Source organism: Capricornis sumatraensis, chromosome 2 (genome assembly GCF_032405125.1).
Source record: "Capricornis sumatraensis isolate serow.1 chromosome 2, serow.2, whole genome shotgun sequence".
In the NCBI taxonomy this organism is placed as follows: domain Eukaryota; kingdom Metazoa; phylum Chordata; class Mammalia; order Artiodactyla; family Bovidae; genus Capricornis; species Capricornis sumatraensis.
Genome location: NC_091070.1, coordinates 216,688,441 through 216,707,749, shown reverse-complemented (window position 1 = coordinate 216,707,749; position 19,309 = coordinate 216,688,441). Strand labels below are relative to the sequence as shown.

Below are 19,309 nucleotides of genomic sequence, written 5' to 3'. Positions count from 1 at the left end.
CATAGACAGAGGGGCCTGGCGGACTAGTCTGTGGGGTTGCAGAGAGCCAGATACGACTTAGGGACTAAACCACCACAAGGCGCACGTGGACCTGAGAACTTATATGGGTATCAAGATGTTGAAAATAATATGTAAGCTGGGTTTCACAACTCAGCCCTAAGACCTCTGAGAAGGGAGAGCCCTCCTGCAGTAGGTTGGAAGCAGGGCCTGGGGGGCTGTCTGCTGTGGAAACCGCTGTACCCAGGGTATTTTCTTATAGTGGGGGCAGCCCCCAGGTTCCCAGGTGAGCCTGAAGTCCCAGTCCGGGTCCACCTTTGTGTTGGCAAAAGCTCTCTCTGTTCATCAGTGCCATCCGGGGGAAGGGGTGGGGGACCTCATCGGGAAGCCACACCCTCCTCTGGCTTCCTGCCCAGACACGCCCACCAAGCCCGCGCCGCTCCTGTGGCCCGTGTAGACGGTAGGGGCTTCCTGAGAGAGCTCTTCCTGACTACTAGCAAGGTGGGTTAATTTGGTGACAGCACAGGCCAGGATTGTACTTATTGCATGGCCTGAAGGACAGGATCATGGATAGATTATCGTTAAAATGAAGAGTCTGTCTTGACCAGAGAAAAAGAAAGGACTTAAACCGCAGAGCCTCAGCAGGGAAGGTTCAAGCCCTGGCGGATACGAGGGTGAGTTCCGGGCCCTACACCCTTTTGGGCAGACAGCAAACTGGGAGTTTTTTTTACCAATTTTGCATTGACAGGTGCACCTACCAACCAGATCCCCTCCCTTACACACAGGCAGAAATTTAAAAAATTAAACCACAACACTCGCACTCAGATGTGTCTCCTTTCATATCATTTCATCCACGTCAACTTCCTGGGTTTTGCTTTTCTGACAGTATTCCTTTCTTTAAACATATTTATTAGGTTGATCACCTATGTTGTAAATATTTGTATATTATCATCAAACATGCCGCCTGAATGCCAAACATGCTTTGAAAACTGAGATCTGAACACCTTTTTTAGGAAAAAAAAATCTTTATTAAAAAAAAATAACTTACAAATGGAAAGAACTCTCTGGAATACAAGGGTTTGTTTTGTGTGCCGTGTTACAGACTGGGATAGTGTCACTGCATTTATTTTTAATGTCACTTTACAATAATATTAATGTCACAAACTGCATTATAGAGCAGTTTTTGTTCTGTATCCCAGACCGGCCCAAAGCACCACACAGATATAAAACTATTGTAAATAAAACATTTCAGCCAAGACTGGCATATATATTTATTTATATATATATATATATATATTTATATAGCAAGAGGCTTTCAAAACAGCTAACAATTAATGTCATCCTTAGTCAAAACGGAAGTCAAGCTAACCTCAGAACTACAACACTGAGTACATGTCAGCATGGATCCTCCCATACGGATATTTAAAATATAAACTTTCAAATACATTGAGAGGGTACATCGAGAGTGAGAAAAATAGTCTTAAGATTTAAATACAAATCCCTATTATAAAACCTTCAGGCAGCACAGAAAAGTCCTATGTTACAGAAGTGCAGCAAGCCTGTCCCGAAGCTGGTGTGACGAGCGGCGGGGGCTTGTCACAGGGGCCCCTCGAGGGCCCCGCTGGGCTGAGAGCGAGAAAGGAGCCAGAGGGACGCAGGCTGGCCCTCTCCACGCCAACGAGGGTCACCAAGCCCGAAGCCACTCGGCTTTCCTCCGGAAAACCAGGCGGCCCGGCGGGTCCCCCCGGGGGAGCCCCACGCACAGGTCCAAAGGCCACGCACAGGTCCAGAGGCCGCACGGAAAGCCATCACTTGGCATTCTGCTCCAAAGCGGAGTACTCCGTCTCCGACACGCGGGAGGCGTCGATGAGCTTGGTGAGGCCCGTTTTGGCCGAGTACTTGAAGATGAAGGCCTTCATCAGCTCGTACCGGTAGTTGCGGTTGATGAAGCTGTAGAGCACGGGGTTGACACAGCAGTGCACCAGCGACAGGCACTGCGTGACGTGCAGCGCCGTGAAGAGGAAGGCCTCCAGCTGGCAGGTGAAGGGGATGTAGTGCAGGATGGAGAAGATGTCGAGCAGCACCACCAGGTGGTAGGGCAGCCAGCACACCAGGAAGACCACCACGTAGGAGAGGATGATCTTCCGGCTGCTCTGCTTCTCCTGGTCGCCGGAGGAGGCGATGGCGCGGGCCAGCAGGAAGTAGAAGACAGCGATGATGGAGAAAGGGATGGCGAAGCCCAGCACCACGGAGACCAGCTCCATGCTGATGAGCCACTCCTTGACGCTGTGCTCGGGGTAGAAGGCCCGGCAGTAGGTCTCGTTGTTGGAGGCGGACGTCACGGTCTTCAGGTAGTAGGTGTCGGGCAGGGACACGCCGAAGGCCAGCAGCCACACCAGGACGCACACGGCGCGGCGCACCAGCCTCTTCTTGCGGCCGGAGGTGCTGGCGAAGTAGGCGACGGACAGGTAGCGGTCCACGCTCATGCAGGTGAGGAAGAAGATGCTGCCGAAGAGGTTGATGGAGAAGATGAGGTGGGTGACCTTGCATGTGAGCTCGCCCATGGGCCACTGGTTATGCTGCACGAGGCTGACCACCCAGACGGGGATGGTGACCACCACCCACAGGTCGGCGATGGCCAGGTTCAAGATGTAGCAGTGGGTGTCGTAGCCCGTGGTCTTGGCCTGGATGTTCACCCAGACCACCACGGAGTTGGCGATCATGCCGATCACGAAGATGAAGATGTAGACGAAGGACAGCGTGTACAGCAGGATGCTCTTGCTGGGGATGTGGCCGCACTGCAGGGTGTCCACCGCGATGCAGTCGCTGCCATTGCAGGGCCAGCTGATGTCGGAGAAGTTCCCCGGCTCCGAGTAGTCCAAGAGATGCAGATCCATGGTGTCGAGGGCAGTGGTCCAACGGCCTGTGCGCAAAAGCAAATACAGTTTTAAAAGATGCAAGAGAAGAATGGATCCCTGAGCAAACGCTCCAGGCCTGTAAAGTGCTTTCCCAGCACCCCCGTCTGCTCAGCGGTTTCACGGCAGCTCCCAAGTAACTTTGCAAAGAAAGGAGAGAACAAAACTGACCGCGACAGACAATCTGCAAAACAAAACACACCCATGTTCTAAAACCATGTGAATCCGTTTCTCTCAAAGAGTGAAAGTGTTTGCTTCCTCTGTCTTTGCAGGACTGTGTTCTCCAGAGGTCACCAGATTGGGCTGTGCCCCGGATATGAAACTGACACATTCTGGGGAGTCAGAGGGCCATCAGGCAGCTGAGGCTCAGCCCAGAGGTGCCTGTGGCCAGCTCGCTTTCCCCTGCAGACAGCGGAGGCATTTCACCCACGTACCCAAGAGCAGGGGTGGATCTGTTTCCTGCACTGGTGAGTAACAAGCGTCCTGCTTGGCCGTGTCGGGCTGCCTGCGGTTTGCAGACCCATGGAGGTGTGGACAGTGTGTGGCCCGCCCCGCAGTTTCACTGCGCCCCCATCCACAGCCTCCGACTTTGCCATGTGATTCGCAACTCAGAGCCACCAATCGGCCATCTCCAAATGTGGCCATTGCCTGGTTTTCCATCTTTTATTTGTCCAACTGCTTTGAGAGCAACTTGTACCAAGACCCAAAGCTGTGTCTTGGAGGGGCTGGCTTTTCCTAATGGTCTTCCCTGCTGATCTGGCGTGAGGTCAACACTCTCGACTGGCACCATCTTAACGCCCAGAAGAATCCAGCCTGAGCCGTTACTGTGCCTGGGGATGACGGCCCAGGAACGTCAGCTCCAAGAGCTGCCCGGGGCTGTCTCCTCCTGCTGACTCGCCCACCTGAAGGCTCTGAAGCCCCCCCACCACCACCCTGGGTGGACAGCCTCACTGCGTCCCCATAGGAAGGGGCTGTAAAACGAAACCACTCGGCCCAAGGGTGCCCTGCTGGGCGTCACCGTCTACAGTAGGGAGTCTGCTCCTCTTTCTCCCTTGTCACAGGTAAGAACTGACCGCAAGCCAAGCTTATTTGCCAAGTTCCTCTAAACTGGACTCCAGGCCACACACAAGAGGTCCTGGAGGATGGGGAAGGATGGTCCCTGAGTCGGGGCCTAGCGGCCAGGCTAACGGTCCACAGGGACCCAGGTGGGAGAGCACCCCTCTGGTGACCAGACCATCCTGGGGTGGGACTCGGGCCCCTCCCTCATTAGTGCTTCATGTGAGTCTAGTTAACCCGTCATCTGCCACTGCTTTCTCAGTGCACCAGCCTCCGTCTCCCAAGGCTACCTAAGAACTCAAGGGCTGAGGACAGAATCTAACGGACAGAAGCTCAACACTGAATCCTCCCCCTCTCTTGACCTATCAAAAAGCACAGACTCGCTTACTTCTTGCCCCACATTCAAAACTGACCAAGTGGCTAAGTGGTCAATGTCCCGCCCTGGGAGTGGGGAGAGGCAGGAGCTGCCTGCAGACAGTGAGCTGATGCCTTTACCTCCAGGGGAAATGAGCAGACGCCCCAGAAGTGAGGCCATGCACCTGCTGCCAACCCAGGGCCACCTCAGCCCCCAGACTCACAGCTGAGGACCTGCCCTAGGACCACAGGTATGGAGATGGCCCTCAGCTGTTGTCTGTTCACCTCTATGAGTGGCAAGTGGCGGCTGGTTCCCCTCCAGGTGACCTGACTGGGCCTCAGCACCCCCTTTTGCTGCTGGACACAGCTGGACCTCCGAGGAGGAGGTAGTGGAGCCACAGGGCCCGAGGCCAGGAAACCTGGTGGTCCTCAGAGCCTCCCCCCGTCACTAGGAGGACACTCAGGTCCTGGGACCACCAACTTGTTGCAAAACACAACCAGAGGGCATGTATGGAAAATCAGCAAGGTCAAGTTGAAGTGAAACGAAGTGAAGGTCGCTGAGTCATGTCTGACTCTTTGCAACCCCATGGACTACACAGTCCAGGGCATTCTCCAGGCCAGGATGCTGGAGTGGGTGGCCTTTCCCTTCTCCAGGGGATCTTCCCGACCCAGGGATCGAACCGAGGTCTCCCATATTGCAGGTGGATTCTTTGCCAGCTGAGCCACCAGGGAAGCCCAAGGTCAAGTTAGGACAAATAAACTCATCCTCCTAAGAGACTGTGGAAGACGCAGCTGGAGAACCCCAAGTGGACACAGACGCACAGCACACACCTGTGAGAGGCCTGGACTGGCCTCGGGGTGGGCAGCCACCCCCAGACCCTGCCTCCAAGGTCTTCCTGGCCCTCCCGCCACCCCGGGCCACTAAGCAGCCAGGAACTGATGGTGCCCGCTGCACCCCCGACTTCAGGAGAGAGTGAGGGGAGCACTTGGGCTCGGCTCTCCTGCGTGGCTCTAAGGTGTGACCCCCTTTTTTTCCCATCTCCTTAAAATGAAACACATCCACAGCTGAGCGTCATTTCCGATTTGGCCCAGCCACCTCATTCTTTCTGGAGCTGTTAGTAACTGCGCTCTGCTCTTTCGGGAGAAGCATAGACACCTTCCAGCCTGGGGGGGGGCTTCTGACCTTCCGGTGTCATATTTTCTTGTCTTTTCATACTGTTCATGGGGTTCTCACAGCAAGAATACTGGAGTGGTCTGCCCTTCCCTTCTCCAGTGGACCACGTTTTGCCAGAACTCTTCACTGTGACCTGCCCATCTCGGGTGATGGACTCGCGGCTCATAGCTTCACTGAGTAACACAAGCCCCTTCGCCACGACCAGGCTGTGATCCATGAAACACGGTTTCAGCAGGGCATGGGGCTTCCCTAAGGCCTCGTGGTAACGGTAGCGCTAGTGGTAAGGAGCCTTCTGCCAGCGCAGGAGACAGAAGAGACATGGGCTCAGTCCCCAGGTCGGGAATACCCCCTGGAGGAGGAAATGGCAACCCAACTCCAGGATTCTTGCCTGGAAAACCCCACAGACAGAGGAGCCTGGAGGGCTGCAGCCCGTGGGGTTGCAGAGTCGGCGCGACTGAGTGACTAACACTTTCACTTTAGCTTATAAAGCACTTTCAACCCATGACCTCATCTGACCCGGGTTCCTGCAGAACTCAGCCGGAGGACAAGCCGCTGCCCCACAGAGGCGGGCAGAGTGGGGCTGGGGCCTGGCTAGGGGTCCTTTCCTCTGCCCACCCTAGCACAGCCCTACCAGGCTTCCACAGACGCAGCCAGAATCCCTGGGGTCTACACCGTGCACGGGGGCTCAAGAAAAAGGAAGCCTGACCGAGATGCTACACCCCTACCTCCGTCTTCCCCCCAAGGAGTCATTCTGCTCACTGGACATGCTGCGCCCCCCAGCTCCCAGGTAGAGGGGCACGGCTCAGTGTGGACAGAGGGACTCATGGGTGCAGGAGGCCTACAGGAATCACCAGGAGTCTGTGTCCCTCTAGGGCCCACGTCTCCCGCACAGCAGACCGTCCACGCTCACGCCTCTGAGCCTGGGCCAGCCCTCGTTGTCCCCCGGGCCACAGCCAAGGTAGGGAAGGGCTCAGGGACCCCATCGGGTCCTTAGGTTTCTGGTCTCTGGACAATGAAAACCCAACTTAATGATCACTCGTCCTCTGGGACCAGAAGGTGACTTAAGAGTCGGTCCACCGCCACCCCGCCCCCGCCACCCACAGTCGCCCTGTTCCCTCTTGGGCAGTGTGGGGAATCTTCCAGGAGGGGCTGGGGGAACAGCAGAGGCTGGCGGGGGGGCCATGCTGGAGCTTGACAGCCAGCTGGCCCACCGATCATCCACCACCAATCACTGACCAGCCACCAGCCCAGGAGATGAGCCAGAGGCCTACGCCGTGCCCACCGGCCTTCTTCCAGGGAGCCCACTGGCCCCTCCCCTCCCAGGGCAGAGGCTCCAGGGGTCCAGAGAAGGAAGGGAGGCCGTGAGAGAGGAGCTGTGCATACAAGGAGTGCAGCAATCCAGCCCCCTGCAGATGTAAACGGGAAGCCAAAGAGAGGGGGAAATGCCACAGGAGAGCGCAGCCCACGTCACCTGTCATTTTTCACCTGTTCTGTTTTGGAAACAAATGAGGGCTCTTTCCAGAAAAAGAGAATAGTATCATATAAAGACCTCTGCCAGGTCACGTCGAATGCAATCAGTGGGCCTCTGAGCGTGTGTTCAGGAGGCCCGAGGCTAACCATGGGTGGTCCCCGCGCCTAAGACAACAAACTTCCTAAGTCACTGTCTTAGATTTTAACAGGTGATGCTCTCAAGACCCTGACCTGAACAAAGATGTGATCCAGCAACTGCAAAACGTCTACCCAGGCCCCTGGCTCCCCAAGGCCCGGCCAAACCTGAGGGAGAAGGGTTGAGGAATGCATCCCAGCAGGTCCCTGAGGCCACTCAAACCCCCGAGACCCTTCACCAGAGTCTCCACTTGCCCCCAGGAAAAGCGAGGGCCCATCCCATGCGACTGGAGGGCTCAATGCCTATGCCAACTGGGAAGCATGGGCCGTGATCCTCGTGTACACGGTGACATCTCCAGGCCATGTGGCCGGTCTGCGATGGCAGGAAGGGCAGTGGTGAGGCTGAAGATCCCAGGGCCTGAAGCTGACTCCCAAGTCCACGTGGACCAGACCCCCTCTGCTGCAATAAGCCAGCAGTTCCGTTCCCATCAGCTTGGGTCAGAGCTCAGGCAGGACCTCTGGGTGACAGTCACACCTGCCCACCAGCTGCGTCCCTCGGGGTCGGAGCCCCCACCAGGGAGGGCAGGAGAATGAGAGACGACTTCTGACACAGGTTAATAACATCTGCATAAAGATTCCTCATGGAAGGAAAGCAACAGGGCTTGGGATAAAAGATTCTTTCAGGTCTTTGATCTCACAAGTTCACACATTCTCTTTTCAAAATAAATATTCCCAAGATGCAAGGATGTTTATTGAAGCACTATTTATATATCAGCAAAAAAATGGTGACAACATAAATGTCGATCCATAAAGGACTGCAAACCACTATCTGGAATATAATACAGCTGTACAAAGAAAGAGGGGGTGCTTTTATGAACATGGAAAGTTACACATATATACATGCCCCAAAAAACAAGAATTACGAGCATTTTTATAGGTACATGTATGTGCATAAGGGGCTTCCCAGGTGGCACTAGTGGTAAAGAACCAGCCTGCCAAGGCAGGAAACGCAAGAGATGCGGGTTCAGTCCCTAAGACAGGAAGATCCCCTGGAGGAGGGCACGGCAACCCACCCGTCTTCTTGCCTGGAGAACCCCATGGACACAGGAGCCTGGCAGGCTATGTACGGTCCATGGGGTCACAAAGAGTCGGACACGACTGAAGTGACTGGGCACACACCCATTTGTGTGAAAGCATGGGGAAAGATCTGCAGTGAGTATAAAACTGGGCTGGAAGTGTGGGATGAGAGGACAAAGGCGGGATCGCAGCTTTCACCCCACACACTTCTGTGTGATCTGAAACTTGGCATCAAGAGTTATGGAAATATGACTAGAGGGACGAATGTCCCACAGAACAATGGCAGTTCGTGGTCCATTTTTTCTAGACCAGAGGAACCCCGCTGAAAACAAAGCAGTAATCAGCATCACTTTTTTTCGCTCCCTTTTTGCCCAATGGATACTGGTTTCTCTCACCGAGCTCCCTCTATAGGGATCACTTCCTGTAGATTCTGGGTCCAACATCTGCACCCAGAGAGCATCACACTTCCACTTCAGGAAGCAGATTTTCCTATGGCCTGCAGGATGGAGAACCAGCGTCTGTCCACCTTGTCACCGCACCCCCCAACCCCACACTGGCATCTGTAAGAGACTCATCTACCACTCATGTCCCCATTTGCTAGAAGGGAGATGTCCCCTCGTCTCTCGGGCTTATTATTCATCAATCAAGGTTCCTTGGTGACCACAGCTCCAAGCGGCCTGACACATTCAGCTGCCCCCAGTGGTCTCCCTGCGCTCACCCGGCAAGCTGAAGGCAAAGCCAGAATGAGACTTATCTCCAAGTTCAGAGTCTCCGTGGGCTGGTGCTTTGGCCTGCAAGGAACATGTCTTTCCACTGGACCACAGTCGCTCCCTGCAGGACTCAGACGGCCCCACGTTCAGGTACCCAGCCGGAGTTCCCCAACAGTGCCTTCAGCACACGTGCAGTGTCCAGTCACAGACCTGGAGCGCCCTTCCTGGACAGCCGGGTAGGCCCTCCTGTCCCCATTTACGCCTCTAGTGCCCCCACCTTCTGCCAGCCAGGCCTATACCTCTACTCTGTGTCACTGGCTGTTCCCTTGTCTCCCCTCCTTCGTCCTTAAGCCCCCACCCCCACGATGTCTTACTACCTGTGTACGGGGCAGCCAGCAATGGCGCCTGGACGAAGCACATGTTCAGTGAATTCATAATCAATGAATCAACAGTGAATCAAGCTCCCGAGACCAGAAATGTGAGATTATCAACGGAAACAGGAGCCCGGAGGAGACTATTCCAGAACCCTCCCTTGAGCTAAGTCTCACCTGTTTCTATGCCCCCCCCAATGTTTATGAAGCCCCTTCTGTGAGAGGCACTGCTCTGGGGCAATAACAGACCAGAATCATCACTCCACACCCACCCCCGGGAGCCTGCCAGCTAACCGAGAGGGTTGGGAAGGCGGGAAGGCAGTGTGGACACCACTGGAGCATGGAGAGGGACTTCCTCCAGTGACCGATGGGGACCCCCCAGAAAATAGTGGGTGCTGGGGTGGTCAGTGATGTGCTACCAGAGGGTCACCAAACCTGGCTGAGCCTGTCCATGCGGGAGCCACCACGGTCTTGAGCAAGGGCCTGGCTTTGGGGCAGAAAAGGCTTTTGAGGGAGGAGGCAGCAGGCCTGCAGGGGAAGCCGGGTGCTTGTCAGGCCCAGGTGCAGTGCAGAGAAGGTGACGTGGGCCGGGCCACCCAGGGCACTGACTCGGCGCCGAGGGGATCCGGGGCTCTCCAGGACCTGTGCCCGCAGGCGACCTTCTTCACTGGCTTTTCTGCAACTGGGGCTCAACTCATGTCATCCCAGGGTGGAATTTCACGGAGCAGCTCAGTGTTGTCCCACCACGATCACCCAGCCTGGCTAACCTCACCTGGCTAACCTCACCGCTGGGCACCTGGAAACTGAGGTCAGACAGGCAGCGGGACCAGAAACTCAGGGGTGTGGCTGAAACCAACTCTGTTCACCCTCCCTACTCCTCAGGGACTCTCCAGGGGGACGCAGAAGCAGGTCTCCTGCGAAAGCCCAGACCTTTCCACTCTAGGAGCGCAATTTATATACGGAAGACCTGCATAATTCCTTTCTTTTTTTTTTTTTAAATTAATTAATTTATTTTAACTGGAGGCTAATCACAATATTGTGCTGTTTTTGCCAAACATCGACATGAATCAGCCACGGGTATACGTGTGTCCCCCCATCCCCCTCCCTACCTCATCCCTCTGGGTTGTCCCAGAGCACCAGTTCTAAAAGTCCTTAGGAAACTGCACAGCTCTGGGGTTTGTTTCATTTCTTATCAATCCTGCATTAAATCTATGGGGATGTCCAGGCAAGTTTCGGCCCAGGCTTGAGAGGCCGCCTGCTAGGACTGAGAGCAGAATGGCGGCAGGGGGGCAGTCTGTCTCCCCCTACCCCATGTCAAACAAACAGAACAATGACATCCTGCCTGCTGTTATTTTTCACAAGTAAAGCACTGCTCTGAGTTGTTTGAGAGAGAGAGAAAAATCCAAACCCTAATCCAGATAGAGGCCATCTATTTCCAGAGTCCTCAGATACACTTCACATTGATACACGGGGAGAACTGGGGGAAAGAGAACGAACCCCACATCCAGAAACCTGATCTGTCCTATTGTGCTCAGCGGCCCGACTGGGAAGCGGCACAGGACCCAGGAGGGCAGACCCAGAGGTTCCCACGGCACAAAGGCTGCCGTCTGGGCTGGCGGGTGTAACCAGAGCCCTAATTCCCACCCAGCTTAGAAGCAGGACGAACGGTGGGGGGTCAGCCAGCCTAGGACAACCCCAAACCCTGGGCTACACACAGTGGGATTCCCATCTTAGACTTAAAGCTAGGAGAAGACGTGACAGAGGTTTCCTGGACCGTAAGCGAACTGGAGGGGTTGGCCATTCGGCTGGCCCTGCCCCCTTTATCTGCCCCCTGCCCGTGGGCACCACCTGAGGGGGTCTCAGCCCCTCCACCTCGGAACAAAAAGCAGAGTCAGCTTCCAAATCTGCTTAGGGCTCCGCAAAATTTTCACTATGAAAATACGCAACTCTCTCATCACTTGAAGAACCAAGCAACAGTGTATGTTTTTTTTCCAGTTCTAAGCTGAGTCGATTCTTGTGTAACCAAAAGATCCAGTAGCAAACCATTCAGTATTCAAAATCAGAGAACTGCCCCGTTTTTTCTCTTTCCTTTTTTTCTGCTCGCTTTCACTTTAATAAAACATATGTCTCCCAGAGCTATAATTTCCTGAACTTTAGAAACACTTGACATGACACACAAATTTCCACCTACACACACGCAATTTGTCTGGAAGCCCTTCTAAAACTATTTCTGTTCCTGAATAAAAACCAAGTTCCATGGTTGCCTGGATGAAAAATACAAATACTTTCTAGCCCAGAATTCCACTCGTGTTCTGCAGAATCACTGAGAACATCACAAGTCCTAAAACCTTTAAGGTTTTTTCCTTCTCCTGGTTAGGGTTCATAGAATGACCCTCTTTCAGTCTCAGGTTTGAGTAACCAATTTCCCTGGTGTCTCCTGGAAAACACGAGCCTCTCTCTTTGCCTGGAGTGATCAGACAAAAAGCCACTGTTCCTGATTAAATAAGGTTTTTTTTTTGTTTTGGGTTTTTTTTTTTCCATCCAGAAAGACTATACTTTGCCTGTTCTGGACCTGATTAGAAACCATAATACCTTCTCCAGTCTCTCAAGACTAGCTGCTAATATGGGATAACCTCGGAAGTCCTGACTCAGTTAAGCATCTGCATGCTGCCTACACTATACCTTCCAGAACTTTTAAAAAATGACAACTGCAATGCATACCCTTTTCAAAAATCAGATGAGCAGCAAAACACAGCAGCAAGTCTCAATTGTCTTTTGCTTTTCCACCCAAATCCTGTGCAACCCTCCTCCCCCACCCTCAGCTCCAGGAGCTTGGGCATGGAGCTCTACAGTTGGTGCACACTGGAGTGTTTATGGCAGAGACTGGGGAAAAAAGAGCAAATTGTTTCCAAGCTAGAGCTCCCCATGTGCAACTCTGCTTTAGAAAAAGGCTCTGCATCTGGGGAAGCTCAAGGGCTGATGAAAGAAGGGCAAGCAGTTTATCCATTTAAAATCTATGGAAAGTGAAGCGCAGACACCAGCCGCCTCCACTTGCCTTTCTAGGAGAGCCTATTTGATCTCCGCATTTCCCTGGAATAAATAAAGCAACACAAAGGCAGCATCTGCCCGTTTAAAGAGAAAAGAAAAAGTTACCACATTGAGACTCTGCAGAATGAATGTTTCAAGAGATGTCAGGGCATCAAATACCTTCAAAGGGCTGTAAACCATTTGGGGTGGGGGGGCTCTTCTACGTCTGGAAAACGTAATGATCCTGGTGTGAGCAAATGAATTGAGAGAAAGAAAGACAGAGAAAGAAAAAGGGAGACAGGCAGTCTGACTTTTACAGCTTCTCATTCTCCCTGGAACTTCCAAGTCTTGGCTAACCACCCAAGCCTGACCTCACTGCAGAGTTTTGAGTCACTCCTCAGATCTTCATGCAGGCGAACAAAATCGAACAAAATTCATGTTTTTTACTTCAAGAGTACAATCACAGCGCAAAATCCTAGACTTGTGTGTGTGCCCTTTTTGTTTTTTTCCAACTGAAGTCAGATTTAACACCTTCTGAGAGAACAGCAAATAGTCAGATTAAGAAGGATGTAGTGGAGAGACAAGAGGGCCGGGCTGTATTTAACATGCACTATTATAGCTTCCGGATTTACAGGCTCTGGTAATCCTCCAGAGCAGTGAATTCAAACCCAGTCTGGACCCACAAAGACTCTCAGCCCAGTTTTCTTCTCCGCTGGAGGACGCCTCTTCATAACGGGCACATCTTTCTGGAATCACACGTTTAGTGCCAGTTCTGTTTCCCCACTGCAGAGGCAGAAGAGAAACCAGGCAGGCAGCGGTGCTAAGCTGACCCCTATGCCAACTTTGAGCAAGCGGGATGGAGTCTGCCTGCACATGAACCTCAGACTCCTCAGTCCAACAGACACACACAGAGAGCGCCTTCCACTTCAGAAAACAGCCCTTGTTGACTTTCTGCAGCCCACGGGAAGCCCCGAGTTAGCAGGCGCACTTCGCAAGGCAACACGCCGCCTGGGCTTTCGGAAACAAGACCTGCGGACTCGCCAGCACCCATCAGAGCTTATTAGAAAGAAGAGCTCTGGAAAAAGACCACTGCGCTAAAGAGCAGACCCCTGCCCGCCGTCCGCACGCCCTGCGGACCCAGCAGCGTTTCCTTACCTGGGCGCTGGGCTCCTGCGGCTTGCCTTCTGGGTTCCGGCGCTCGGTGCCTTAGGGCTGAGCAGTTCGCAGAAGTGTGAGCTTTCTGGGGCTTCAGACTCGCGTTATATACACTGCGGGCGGGCGGCCTCTAGATGGCAGCTTTGTAACCGGCATCTGCGGCTTCCTTTCCTGGGCCCCCTCCCCCTCCCCCTCCATCCCTCCGCCCTGGCCACCCACCCTCCGTGCGCGCGCGCGCGCGCACACACACACATGCTTACATGCACGCACACACTTGCACGCGTGCGCGCACCCTCACCCCTCTTGTAAACCCCAATCTGTAGTTTCCGGCCAAACTCTCGCACACAAGCATACTCTGGGGAAATCCCAGCCTGCCTTCATTTGCAGAGTCTAATGAAGCTACAAGGTCCAGACCCTAGGTGGAGGGGGGAGATGCGTCAGCAGAAGAAACACCGGCAAAGAAACCCCAGCGCTTTGCCAAATCATCAAATATTTATCTGGGTCTAAGGGATATCTTTAATAATCCCATTAACAACAAGAATTCCTTTGAATGCATCTTAGCTCTAGGGAAGACTTTGTTCCCAAGACAAATTGCTCTGAACTTCTGAACTTCAGTGTTGATTTATTAAGCCTGGATTGTCTTTGTTAATTCCTCCAAAACAGAAGCAACAGTTTTGGAAGGGGAGCAATGAATCTGTACCACATCGTACTACCCCCAAAGGAGGGGACGGAACATTTGTAATAGATTTTATTTAGATTATTTTATTTGTAAATCTTGAAAGTCTGGTGAAAATAACGTTCTGAACCACCTACCTAGTGCCAGACACACATTAGAGGTATCAGACCTGTCTTTTGATAATGTCCTGTTCGGAGGTTAATTTAGCAAATATTTATTTTTATTATTGACATATACATTCTTATCTAGAAGTGGAGGGCTGAAGTTCTTTCTGTCCATGGGGGAATTAGACCTAAAAATGTGCTTCACATAATAATCACCTCTACTGCCCTATTTTAGATAAATCAAGGGTAAGACAAGGACTTGAACTTTCACTTTTAAAGCCATGCTGACTGAGCTTTTCCCCCAGAGTAAGGTGCTGTTCTGCAGCTTGTTTTGCTTTCTGCCTCCTGGTGGTAGTTCCGTGGCTCAAGTCACTGTATGCAGGCACCCAGTCCTCTCTTCTCCCTCTCCCCAGCCCAAACTTTCTGAGGTTCTTTTTATACTTCCACTAAAAATACCAGCAGACGGCCAAATGCCAAGTCTGGAGAATTGGGAGGTCAAACTCTTAGGCAGCCAGAAGGCCTCCGTGTTGCAGAAAGCCCTCAACAAAAGAAATATTTTGTTTAGATGAAACTTCACCGGCACAGTGAAATCACTCCAAAATACGAGCTAAGAGCACACCTGCTCCAGGAGGCTCTCAGAGGGGGTTTGCCCACCCTGTCCCTGCTCATCAGGTCGCTGTCCTGAACAGCTAGCAGGGACCTCTTTCCTGCCGTCTCCTGGGCACCCAAAGCCCCATCTCCGAGCTCCCAGAGTGAAAGTGGCTGTGAAGTAAAACCGCGGGCTGGCGGGATGCACACACGCAGGATTTGGGGGAGTCTGTAAGTACATGCTCAGGACTTTCCTAGACCTGTTTTCTCCCGGCAGGTGACCCTGAGTGTGAGCCTGACAAATGCCCGCGGCGGTGGCCAGGACAGAGCTGCCCTCCTCTGGACAGCGACGCACAGGCTGACTTTCTATGTCTACGAACTTGATCTGTGCCTCAGTGAACGCGTTTCTCCTTTGGCAGGTTCAAGGCAGGATGGGTTTGAGTCTGCTCTCAATTAGGCATCCTGTGTTGAAAAGAAAGCAAGCCTCCTCGCAGAAAAACCAGTGCAACAGGATGCAGTTGCTAAAGCGGAGGAAGGAAAACGCAAACTAGATGTTAAAAAAAAAAAAAGAACCCACTTCAGGTCAGACGCTGTGGGGCCTGTGCTCCCCGAGAGGGCTGGGCTGGCGCGCCTGGCTCGGCGTCCAGACTCTGGGCGAGGGGTGCAGGGATCCTGGTACCGGTTCGTGCAGAGCTGCGTGCGCCCGCCCACCACCCTCCCAGGTCAGAGTACCCCCCTTGCTGTCCCCACCCCCAGTCCTCTTGGAAAACCCAGTCCTGGGGGATTTGAGAGGGTAAGTAAGCCAGGTTTTGCAAGGGAACAGGAATCCATCACCCTGGGACCCAAAATGTCTCTTGGAACATTTGGAAGTCTGCCCTGCTATTGGGAGGATTGTGTTTCTAATGGAGGGGTTAGTTGGGGAAGAATGGGTTTGCTTACCCCCATGGGAAACTCGGAGAGGCAGGAACGGGTCGCTGTGCCTAGGGTTGTCCAGAACTCATAGTTCCTTGACCCGTTCCTAGCCCTGACTACTCCATGCAGTGGCGTTGTGAAGGGGTGTTCAGCCAAGCCCCCCTTTCCCTGTCTGTAATCTGCACCTGGGATTTTAGACTCCCATAGAGCAGCTGTCCGCACTGAGCTCTGATTTGCCTGTGGGTGTGGCCCCATCAACCTCCTGCCTCGAAACCCCAGTGCCCTTTCAGAGGGATCCTGGAGGGCCAGAGCTGTGGCAGTCAGGGTAGGGGCTTCGGGGGGCACAGTAGGATGGAGAGACGGTGGTCTCTGATGGCAGGCAGGGTGGGGGCTTTGGGGGGCACAGTAGGATGGAGAGATGGTGTTCTCTGATGATGGGCAGGGTTGGGGCTTTGGGGGGCACAGTAGGATGGAGAGACGGTGGTCTCTGATGACTGCATACGTGGCCCACAGAGGCTCCCCTGCACCGTCACCCGAGGGCTGAAGACTATCCTGGCCCCAGGGCAGGTCTTCCTTGTAACCTCAGCACATCACAGCAGGTGTTACGGATTCCTGGGACCAGCTACAGGCTTGGCCTGGCGGGAGTCATCTCAGCCAAGGCTGGACATCCCCCCCGAACCACAGATGCCAATGCCTGGCGTGGTGAGAGGACATGGAAGGGAAGACAGAGCCCTGCCCTCAAGGGGATGGAGGTCCCAGGCTGGGCCCGGGTCCAATGGGTCTGATTTAGAGCCTGACTTGCACACCATGTCTCCTTAGGCATCTTATGTCTTTGGACACTTAGGTTCCTGTCTTTAAAGTGATTATAACAGAACCTTCTATTCTTGGCAGGTGCAGCTCAGGCTTAGGGTTTCCCTGGTAGCTCAGCTGGTAAAGAGTCTGCCTGTGATGCGGGAGACCCCTGTTTGATTCCTGGGTTGGGAGGATCCGCCGGAGAAGGGATAGGCTACCCACTCCAGTATTCTTGGCCTTTCCCGGTGGCTCAGCTGGTAAAGAATCCACCTGCAATGCAGGAGACCTGGGTTCGATCCCTGGGTTGGGAAGATCCCCTGGAGAAGGGAAAGGCTACCACTCCAGTATTCTGGCCTGGAGAATTCCACGGACTGTATAGCCCATGGGGTCACAAAGAGTTGCAAAAAGTCGCAACTGAGAGACTTTCACTGTCACTCTCAGGCTTAAAAAAAAAGGTTGGAGGCACCTTGTAGTCCCAGAAAGGCTATTTCTCTCCTTCCTCATCCTCTGGCCCTGGCCAAATTCTGGTGACACAGAGCACCGTTGAAGATATAAAACTAAAGCCTTGCAACATTTTATGAACTCTTCCTAAACTTTGCGCAATAACAGCTGTGAGTGTGTGACTTTTGCCAGTCTCTGTGCTGAGCGCTGCATTCTTTCAGTTAACCCCATCACAGCAGCCCGTACCCTAGAGGGTCTGTTTTTGTCCTGCTTTTGTAACTGAGGAAACTAAGGCCTAGAAGGAGTGGGCAGCCTTCCCCTGGGCAGGTCATTGCCTGTGAAAAGAGGGAGATTCAGCCTGGTTTGCCCAGCTTTCTAGCACAGAAAGACATACTCTTAAAAGAAATGTAAAACGTGTATCAGGGTTCTAAAAGCAGACTCTTGGATGAGAATTCAGGGGGCTCTGATGTATTAAGGAACTGCTCCCAGAAGAGGCTGGTGAGTGCAGGGGGAAAGATAACCAGAGACACCATTTCTGACTAAGTCTCAACTGTAGCCTGATCCCTGATGTCTCTCTGAAGTCTAAATTGCACCCTAATTTGTGCCAAACCCCAGCAAGGAAGCTAGTTTTCCTGTCCTGTATCCTTCGACCAGCGGATCTGGACTGATGCGTGCTGGGTCAGGGAATATAACCACAGATACTTCCCCTTCTCAACCTGTGTGGGCACAGCTGCTCTAGGAAATCAACGTCCGCCTCTCATAGATTCGCCCAGTCTCAAGCCTGGGCAGTAAACCCACATTAAGGGTTCCAGGGGGGTACACAGAACTAGAAAGGGGTCAGAGGGACCTGGGGCCAACACCACCAGCGTCCACTGCACTTGGCCTGTGGGGCATATAATTGATCAGATTTGACCCACATAGGGAAAAAGTCTTTAATCAAGACCTGGACCAGCTTTTTTCCACCTCAGGACCTTTGCCCCTGATGTTTTCTGTTCTTGAAATGCTATTTCCAGTAATTGTTATATGGCTGCCTTCTTCTCATTATCCTGTTCCAGGCTTAAATACAATTGCTTTAGAAACACATTCTCCACTCTAGCCAGAGAATCCCCCCATCCCAGTTGCTCTCTTTATTATTCTGTTTTCTTCGTTAACACTTACTCACCATCCACAGTCATCATTTCGTGTTTGTCTTCTACCCGCTAGAGTGTAAATTCCTGCAAGAGCAAGAATGTGCCTGTTTTGTTTCAGTGCTGTGTTCTTGTGGGCACACTCGATGCTTGGCTCGTGGTGAGTGCTCATCAATATGACCTGAATAAACTCAGACAAATCTCACTTTCAAATTAGGGTTTTGCTCTCCTCCTATTTTGCTCATCTTCTCCCTCGTAGAAGTGGGGGGTGGGGTTTAGGAAAAAGTCCAGGTTAAGGGTTTTGGGGAAACCTAAAACATTAACACTAAATCAGGAGCTTGAGATTAGCATATGAACATTACTATCTATGAGATAGATAATCCACAAAGACCACTGTATAGCACAGGGAACCATATTCAATATTTTGTAATGACCTATAAGGGAGAAGAATCGGAAAAAGAATAAATGTGTGTGTGTGTGTAAATTGCTGTACTGTATACCTTAAAGTGAAAGTGAAGTCACCCAGTCATGTCCGACTCTGTGCGACCCCATGGACTGCAGTCCACCAGGCTCCACTGTCCATGGGATTTTCCAGGCAAGAGTACTGGAGTGGGGTGCCATTGCCTTCTCCTTATACAAACATGATATTAGAAATCAACTATATTTCAATTCTCAAGATTCTTGAGAGTCCCTTGGACTGCAAGCAGACCAAACCAGTCAACCCTAAAGGAAGTTCAGTTCAGTTCAGTTCAGTCACTCAGTCGTGTCTGACTCTTTGCGACCCCATAAATCGCAGCACACCAGGCCTCCCTGTCCGTCACCATCTCCTGGAGTTCATTCAGACTCACGTCCATCGAGTCCGTGATGCCATCCAGCCATCTCATCCTGGGTTGTCCCCTTCTCCTCCTGCCCCCAATCCCTCCCAGCATCAGAGTCTTTTCCAGTGAGTCAACTCTTCACATGTAAAGGAGGTTAATCCTGAATATTCATTAGAAGGACTGATGCTGAAACTGAAGCTCCAATACTTGGGCCACCTGATGCGAAGAGCCGAATCATTAGAAAAGACCCTGATACTGGGAAGGATTGAAGGCAGCATGAGAAGAGAGTGACAGAGGATGAGATGGTTGGATGGCTTCACCAAATCGATCAACATGAGTCTGAGCAAGCTGCGGGAGATGGTGAAGGACAGGGAAGCCTGGTGTGCTGCAGTCCACGGGATCGCAAAGAG

General features: G+C 52.6%; 1 protein-coding gene across 1 annotated transcript; it reads right to left on the bottom strand.

Annotated features, from left to right (window-relative positions):
- Positions 1-1,076: 1,076 nt before the first annotated feature.
- Positions 1,077-13,520, bottom strand: ACKR3 (atypical chemokine receptor 3). The gene is made up of 2 exons (XM_068964064.1): positions 13,442-13,520; positions 1,077-2,920 (listed from the first exon to the last, which is right to left on the bottom strand). Exon 2 carries the CDS (start codon positions 2,892-2,894, stop codon positions 1,806-1,808), a length of 1,089 nt encoding a protein of 362 aa, XP_068820165.1. The 5' UTR covers positions 2,895-2,920; positions 13,442-13,520; the 3' UTR covers positions 1,077-1,805.
- Positions 13,521-19,309: the final 5,789 nt, after the last annotated feature.